The following is a 9347-nucleotide window of genomic DNA, read 5'->3' as shown; positions in this document are numbered from 1 at the left end:
TTTTTTTTTTTTGTTTTTGTTGGGGGGGGGGGGGGGGGGGGGGGGGGGGCAGTCTTTAGTTTGTTCAGCTAAGAAAAAAATTGAAAGAGGTACAAATTAAAACAATGTGATTTGACATGTGCCAAATTAATTTCTCCTTGACTAATATAAGATGTTTGAAAACAATAATGGTGTCTCTCAACCAAAATAAGAATATATCAGTATCATAAAAATTTTGAAAATGTGTAGATTTTATTGAATGGTCACCTCATCAAGAATCTTTAGATACATCAAAAAAGTAAACCTTATTTCCTATAAATTTGGGATTGGTTATGCGAATACTTTTCCGCCATTCCTTTTGGTTTATTGCTAGCAGCTAGATCTTTTGCAACCACAACATGCTATGTTAGTTCATGAGAAGCTTAAGATACTAGAGGGTAAATCATTTTTATTATTTTTTTCAAAATGCACCCTCTTTGTGCGTTCGATTCATTTTCAGAATTAGCAACACATTGTGATTGAAAGATGACAAAACTATGTCCAAGGACCTTGTCTTGACTAAATGTATTTTAGATTCTAAAGTCCTCTGATGCCGACAAAGGGAAAATTATGGTAGAATTCCTGAAATCCTTGTTTCAGACGGACTTGTACACTTAACAGGTTTACTATTAGTTTGATTATTGCTAACTCTCCGTACTTTGAGCAGCGGCATCTGATCATGTGTTCATATCTTGTGTACCGTTAAACCACATTTTGAGATTTTTTTCCCTTCCTGTTGCCCCCCTCATCTATATGCTGCCTGGCTTTCTTCCTTTCTACGTACCTATCTGTATCTCCCTCTGTCATATCCCCAGAACTACATTGGTTTCGCACCATGCAAAAGATTCTTATTTTTTTTGTCTGGCTATTACAATTTACACGTTAGAAATGCTTTGGCTGTTGACTTGGTATCCAGTGTTACTGAATTAAAAGTGATTTTCTTTGGGTTACATAAGAATAATCCATTCCTAATTGAATTCTGTGTTGCTCTAATTTAATTTCTGTTGTTATACTGCCTAAAAGAGAGATGGTCAATACCGGATTGATTCTCAAGCCACTCCTACCATGCTGAATTGTCTCATGTACAAACTTTCATATTACAGGTGCAATTTTGTTTTGAATATGGTGCTTATATCCAGAAATTAATTTCTTTCTATTCCTTAAATTAATCATGTTTTCGTACTGCAGATTTGTGGAGACAGATGGTAAAGGCTTTGATAGGGTGAGGAATACTGAAATTGGAAAGAAATATTTCAAACTTACTCATTTTGAAGAGGTAAGACTCATAATAAATTCTTCATTTCTGAAGCCATCATGCTTTTTAAACGTACTCATTTTGAAGAGGTAAGACAGCATAAAATCCTCATTTTCAAACCATCATGCTGTTGGAGACGGATAATTCGCCACTCATTAATTAGGCTTGTTTGCAAGTAATGCTGATAATATATGACTTAGTGCAGATCCATTGTGTGGATAATGATATCTGATGTGTTGGCTCCTTGTTCAACTGCATCTTTATTTGGTCACGGTGGAAAGAAATTAAGCACTTATGCATTTGCCCTTGCTAGATCTATCAACATCTTAATTTGTGCTCATCCTGTCTATATTCAGCATTTCAAGGTTGATAGTCATTATTTACTAAGCCTCTGTTTAGCCCCCATTTTCTAAACTCAATTTTCCTCAAAATTTATTTTCAACCACTTAGTTCATTGTACCTACAACTTCATCAACTTTTCAACTACACATTTCATCTATTTTTATCAAAATTTACTAAAAGTCTAATTTTTAACTAGAGTGGCTAAATTTTGTCTTTATTGCTTTAACCTCAATGTAAAGCCATGAATTAAACCGAGAGATTCAAAAGTTTGTAAAAAAAAGATGTTTCAAATGTTTCAATGAAGTTTGATCCATAAGTTTGTAAAAAAAAAATAAATTTGGCCTAACTTTTACAAAGACATGAAATGAGGGTCGATTATTCTGTCGCATCTTCTTTTTCAGATTTGTGTTGTTCACTGAGTCACTAAAAGGACAATTGACATGTTTGTTTATCATGTATTACCTATTCTCCATTGAAGCCCAAGTCCGATAGTGTATATTATTGATTGTGTTTAAGACTTGGAGACAAGACTTCACCTGGAGGTTTACTGCAGAAGTCCTGTTGAAACTCTTTTCATATATACATGAATTTAAGTTGAATGGTTAATTCATTTGAGCATTCATGGTTGTCATAGTTTGCTTTTGCGTGGTGTCCATTGTGTAGGTATTCACCACTCACCATTGGATGGTTCGGATATTCAAGTTGAAACCTCCCAAGAACAGAATCCGTGGGAAGACAAAGAAAGCTAAATCGGTGTGTACAAGTCTTATTTCATCCATTTTCTTTAAGTAACGTGCATAATCATAAAATCTCTCCAATGTTATTTGACTTGTACCCCACCCGTTTCACAGAAAACAAGCTCAAAAAGAAGTGGAACCCCAAAGAAGAATCCTTGGCATTAACTTGCACTCTGCGGTACTCATTGATATGGATCATTTGTAGCAACGAAAGTATTTGCATCACGAGATTGATCTAGAGAGAGAGGCGATAGAACTTGATCCCGTTCTTTAGAGATCGATAAAAAAAAAAAAAAGAAGCGAAAAGATTTTGCAATGACTTCTATTCTTGTAGTGTAACATCCACATCAATGTTCGGTAGGCTTTTGGCAGAGTTGCATTAAGACAATTTTGGGCTTGTTTTCTAGGCTGTTAACTTAAAAGAAAATACATATAATCCTGTTTGTATCAGGATGTAGGTCTAGTTAGAAATATTTTGACACCATCATTATGCTTTATTTCAACTGTTTTAGATTTTGGATCTGCAAGTTTTTTGCTCGTACATCTTATTAGTCGTGTGATGATTTCCCTAGCCAGATTTACAGTATTCATGTTGACTTTTATTTAAAATATAATTTATTTAAAATGGGTTTTCCTTCATGTGAGGAAGTGGACGTCATTATTGACGGCAACGTCACATGATGTATAAGTAACATATTCTTTATATTTTACCCTTTTGGTGATGGGAATAGGATGAGTTGGTGATAAAACTGTGAATATGTTACAATAATTAAAATATATTTACTGAAAAGGACAAAATTTATACCGTCCTTGACCTAGTTTTCAATTAGTTGGGAAATTCCATTTTATTCGAGTTGGCTCCCGCATGGGGATCTGGAACTCTCTGTCCTATCGACGTTCTTATTTAAAACTTTAGTACTATAGCATAGTGATAAATTGGTATCCGAACAACGATTATGCGGAGACTTAAAACAAATTGAAGTTTAGTGATCTAATGGAAACTAAATTAAAATTTAGTGAATGAATTGAGATAAGTTAAAGTTTAAGGATTCAATTAAATTTTTTTCTGACAGTTCAGCGACTATAGATGAAATTTACGACTTTTAATCAGAAAAATCTCAGGTGACGTTTAGGAGGGGGTACTTTTAAGAAGCACCCAGTCAAAATATCAAATTTTCACATTGATCAAATTTTTTTTGCCATTCACCAAAAGAGCCTTTTCAAGAGTAAATGTCATTTTTGCCCTTATTATGTATTGTAATTACAAAAACATATCATTTGCCAAAAAGACAATAATACCTTCTTTAAAAAATCAATAAATCCAAACAATCCCGCTTAAATTCGAAATCACTTTCCTTATCAGATTCTCCAACATAGTTAAAAAGAAATTTCCTCTTACATAGTTAAAAAGAAATTTTCTCTTCCATCTGTTTGAACATTGAAATCTCAAAAAATTATCAAAGGCTTAACAAAAAAATATTACTCGCAGTTGGCACTTGAAATTGGTAAGTATAAATACGTATGTTTAATTTCATTTTAGCTAAATTGGTACATTGTTTGAATATTTAAATCTTATTTCAACACATGATTTTAGAAAAATGAAATATTACAGTCTTAAACGGATGTATAATTTTTTTTAGCAAAAACGAGGAAAAAAATTCATCTGTTCAGATGCAAAATGTAGAAGACAACAGGCCAAAAACGTGTTCGGGCCGGATGTTTAATAGCCTGCCCGGTATCAACATCCTGGCTGGATGTTAACATTCGGCCCGGACACTTTTTTTTTCCTTGTGTCATTTTTTTGGTCTTTTTATTCTCGTAATTACACTTTTTTTAATAAATGATGTTTCCTAATGTAAATATGGGATCAGCTGCTGTTCCGGTTTGTTACTTTGGTGAATTTGAAAATAATAACAATAATCGATGGGTGTGGAAATGGACGAGTGAATGACGTGGTTGTACTGCAATTGTAATAACATCAAATACATCGTATGCAGAAATGTACAATGAGATACAGAACTTGCTGAAAGTTGATCCCTCTGAGTATGCCATGGAATTGAGATTTCTAATGGGCGAGAATACATCCATTTCAATTCCACGTATAATGATTACTTCTGAAGCTGAAATGAAGGTTTTATTGAAATGAATCAGAAATGTGCGATTTCTATTTGCGTAACTTTGATGAAGAAGAATGTCCCTGAGAGTGAACACGAAGATTTAAATGGAGGGGATCGTAATGTGAATGAGTTTTGGGACACAGTGGAAATAGTGCGTGACGATGTTATAGCTGTTCCAGAGACAGTTGCTTCTCACTATGATCTCACTGTCACACACAGAATTTGCTCGATAGTTCAAAACAAGGAAAGAGATAATGACTTTACAAATGAGAATTTGATTGCTTTATCCCATTTGAGACATGAGTCGAGTGGGAGCTCACAGGCTGGACCGAGTGCACGGTCCTCTAATTGTTTGCGTATAGTCCCCGATGATGAAGATTTGTATGTCGAGCAACTGTATGACACGAATAAAGATTTGCAGGAAGCCGTTCACCGGATTGCTTTGAAACACAATTTTGAGTTTAAAGTGAAAAAATTAAATAAGTCGACTTACACAATTGTTTGCATTGACGACAGTTGCCTTTGGCGTTTGCGAGCAACGAAAATGGACACGAATGAGTTCTTTGTGGTTCGAAGTATGTATGGGAACATACTTGCGAAGTGGGTATTCGTCAAAGTGATCACAAGAAAGCCCGATCATGGTTCATTGGTCGAGAAATAATGCACAAGTTTTAGGACCCACGAACAATCTACAGACCTTCAGACATTATTAATAACGTTCGTCGAGAGTACGGAGTGGTCATGAGTTATCAGAAGGCTTGGAAGGCTAAAGAATGCGCGTTGGAGGACTTGATGGATTCGACCGAGGAGAGTTATGCTAAATTGGCCAGGTATTTCTTTGTTTAGATGTTTATTTAATAGTTATCTAACTAATTCAATCATTAATTTCAATTGTTTATTTAATTATTTATCGATTATTTATCTAATGTTTAATTAATTATTTAATTCAATTATTAATTTTTCAGTTTTTTAATATTGTTTATTTAATTATTTAAATTATGATTATTGTTTATTTAATTGGTTAGGTTTTGCTATAACATGAGAAGAATTAATACTGAATTGGCATTTTTTATTGAGAAGGATAATGAGAATCGCTTCAAGTATTTCTTTATGGCCCATTGGACAATGCGTTCGAGGATTTTGAAACGCAATGCGACCCTTAATCCTAGTCGACGGTACAACCCTCAAGGCGAGATACGGAGGCAAGTTGATTATTGCAACATATCAAAATACTAACATCTAAATTTACTCTCTTGCATTCGGCATATTTGACGGAGAAAATGATTTGGCAATGCGTTAGTTTTTCACGAAGTTGAGGGAAGTAATTGGGGATGTCGAGAACCTTGCATTCGTAACCTACCAAGGGCAGTCAATAATTAACGGTATTGCCGAAGTCTTCCTCGAGGCACATCATGGTTATTGTATGTACCATATACAAGGAAATCTGAAGACCAAGTACCGAAGCAAGAGCATCGTTACGTTGTTTAGGAGAGTTGCAGAGACTTACAGTTTTCAAGAGTTTGAAAAGTTTATGGTTGAAATAGAAAGTAAATCCTATGATACATGGGAGTGTTTGACAGATATGGTGATCAAACATTGGGCACGATCACATTTTTCAGGACGTCGATACAACATGATGACGTCGAACAATGCGGAGTCGCTAAATGCCTTATTTAAGAAGGATCGAGAGTTACCAATTTTCGCAATGCTTGAGAACATTCGTGACAAGTTGCAACACTGGTTTCATGATCATCGTGAGAAATCACAGAGTTGTACAAGTGTGCTAACCCCGGCTCAGGAAGATAAACTCTTCAAAACTCTAGAGGTGGCAAAGAAGGTATATGTAGAACCACTAGATCAGTTTCGCTTCTCCGCGAGATGTGCATGTAATTTCGGATACATTGTCGACTTGAATGATAACACGTGCACGTGTAGACAGTTTCAGTTGGAGAGTTTTTCGTGTACACATGCAATGGCGGTGGCTATGTATAGAGGAATTTTACCACACACCTTATGCAATGCTTATTAAACGACTGGTTCTTGGAGAGCAGCATATGCCGAAACCATATTTTCTGTACCGAATGAAGCCGAGTGGGAAGTTCTCGATCACATTCTTTCATTGAATAACTTGTTGCCACTAGTAGTTGACCTACGTACTCCTGGACGTACACGTACGACTAGAATACTATCGATCGGAGAATTTTTTCGACCTCGTAAGTGCGGTAGGTGCGGTGCAACAGGACATACTAGAAGATTTTGTACAAGTCAGATCCCTCTGCATGACAACGTAACAGATGTATAATTGAAATTTATGTAATATTATTTATAACATTGATATTAATTATTTATGCATATTCTTAATGTTAATTATTTATGTTAATTATTAGATTTAGTTTTTTATTTTAATATTTCATTAATTAGTTTCGTAATATTTGAAGTTAATCATTTTTTAAAACTCAGTGCGTTCTCCACAATATACTCAAACATTATAAATATGTCATAGAACATTTAAATAAACACATAAACTAAAAAATAAAAATTAAATATTAAAAAAATATATGTTTTACAACTATTTCATAATTACAAATGAATGAATGAATGAAATATACAATGTTTAAACGTTACAATATGTACAATTATTTTAAAGAAATACGGCTCAATATCTACGGATCACCATTAAATTCAAATAAATCACAAGCTAATTTATTTCTCCAATTTTGTATCCACGCCTGGTTGATTGCATCAATCTTCTGTGTTACATTCAAAAATTCTATGTACTTGATAGCAAATATGCCACAATCACCCCTACAACTACAAAATATTGTATTAGCACATCACCGTCTAACTAGAACGTAAGTTGTGAATTACAAAAATAAAATAATAAACACTTACGATATTTAATGTCTCGCCGTCGTCGTGTCCCGCACGGTAGCTAGTCTGTCCTGCACAGTAATGTTCGCTCGTCTAGCCAGCATGGGGACGATCATAGACACCGACTCCAGATTTTGCTCGAGCTGACCTTGTGTCAGGCATGAATGATCGGGGTCATACACATACATAGTCGAGTCTGCGAATACAATCTCCACTGCGATGTAGTAATGATTGACACATACCGGAATGTACAGATGCGTATAATCCTCCCATGGCTTTCTCCCGACATTCGACCACATCCCTACGACTTACTCCATCATGTATGTAGGCACCGTGTACTCGCTACCCATAGCTTGGAACGTCTGGTATTCAATATCAACGGCACATATGAACTCAGTATTCAGTATGAGTCGGCCAGGAATGTTCTTGGATGTCGTACAGCTCGATCTCGTAGCAAATCCATGCGAAGTCAATGTGCTGCACCAGGAAGCACCAATTAAAAAAGGAGTTATTTAATTTTATAAATGCAAAACTCAAAAATATGTATATGTAATAAATAACAATATTACTACTTCACTTATATCATCGGCGAGCCAAGTCCCCGAAGTTGTTATGTCGTGAAACCACTTGTAAGCGTCCGAGATCGTCTTGTGAGCAATCCTGCGACTGACTCTGAAAAATAAGAAAAGAAATTGTTAAGTAAAAATTTAGACATGTCAGCATCTGCGTAATGTATTAATCTTTAACGAATAATACAATACTTGCCCGGGCATAAGTGTTCTCCACTCTGCCTCGAACGCTTTCCACTTTGCGTGGTCCACCTCCCTCAATAAATTCGAGTGCGTACCATCGACGAACCTCCTCCTTTTCGCCTCCACGGTAAACGGAGAAACGACGTACTGTGATGGTGTCCTCGGCCTCTTGCCGACCGCCAGCTCCGACACATCAATAGTACGCAAAACCCTCCTAATATCCGACACTCTCTCACCTACCATCGGGACCACCTCTTTCGTCTCCTCCAACACAAAAAATACGTCCGCGCGAGTTTGGCGTCTGATATGGTACCCTCTCTGCCTCGGATACCCCCTCCTCCTCCGGCACTCTCACGACCTTCTCTTCCGGCACCCTCTCGACCTCCACCTTGGGTACCCCCTCCTCCGACAACCCGACGACCTCCGCCTCGGGTACCCTCTCCTCCTCCGGCACCTTCTCGACCTCCGCCTCGGGTACCCCCTTCTCCTCCGACACCCTGACGACCTCCTCCTCCAGCACCCTCCCGACCTTCGCCTCTAGCACCACCTCCTCCTCCGACACCCTGACGACCTCCGACTCCGACAACCTCCCGATCGTCGCTTCGGGTACCCCCCTCCTCCGGCACCCTCCCGACCTCAGCCTCCGGTATCCCCTCCTCCTTCGACACCCTCCTAACCGGTACCCTCCCGACCTCCTCCTCTGTCTCCATTGGGGCCTGATCTTCCATCTCCATCTCCATCTCCATATCTATCGGGCCACCGAGATATGAAGCTAATGCATCATCCGATGCCCACAATGAGTCAACATACCCGGTCTGACCTCCTCGACCCTGATAACCATCGATCCCTCCGTCACCCTCTCCGTCCCGATAGCCGCCTCTCTCTTCGTCTTGATAGCCACCTGTCCCTCCGCCACCCCCTCCATCCCGATACTCATCAGTCCCACGCAGGCCTACTATGTCGCCCCGTATCGCTACGACCTCAGCATAAAGGTCTCCTAAATCGACCTGTACCATCCCGACATCACGTCGTAAGTCAGCTACTTTACCTATTAAGCCAGCTACGTCGGCTCTGATCTCCATCATAAGTAGGAACATATCATCGATGGAAGCACTCAGACTACGTGCACCTAATCCACGTGGGAGGTGTCCGGACGCAGGAGACGATGATCTCATGCAGGGAGGTGACACTCTCGATGGAGGTGATCGCATGTAGGGAGGGGACACCCTCGATGGAGGCGACATCCTCGGGGAAT

The 9347-nt window shown here is 38.1% G+C and overlaps 1 protein-coding gene across 1 annotated transcript in view; it reads left to right on the top strand.

Annotated features, from left to right (window-relative positions):
- The window catches only part of LOC111399407 (dolichyl-diphosphooligosaccharide--protein glycosyltransferase subunit STT3A), a 20818-nt gene extending 17912 nt beyond the window's left edge, over positions 1 to 2906 (top strand). The window contains exons 20-23 of the mRNA XM_023026703.1: positions 1042 to 1121; positions 1207 to 1294; positions 2279 to 2368; positions 2467 to 2906. Coding sequence (XP_022882471.1) covers positions 1042 to 1121; positions 1207 to 1294; positions 2279 to 2368; positions 2467 to 2517 — 309 coding nt within the window. The 3' untranslated portion in view covers positions 2518 to 2906. The remainder of the gene's footprint in view (positions 1 to 1041; positions 1122 to 1206; positions 1295 to 2278; positions 2369 to 2466) is intronic.
- Positions 2907 to 9347: the final 6441 nt, after the last annotated feature.

Source organism: Olea europaea, chromosome 9 (assembly GCF_002742605.1).
Source record: "Olea europaea var. sylvestris chromosome 9, O_europaea_v1, whole genome shotgun sequence".
Lineage (NCBI taxonomy): Eukaryota > Viridiplantae > Streptophyta > Magnoliopsida > Lamiales > Oleaceae > Olea > Olea europaea.
The sequence above is the reverse complement of the archived record's forward strand: the minus strand, read 5'-3'. Positions and strand labels throughout refer to the sequence as shown.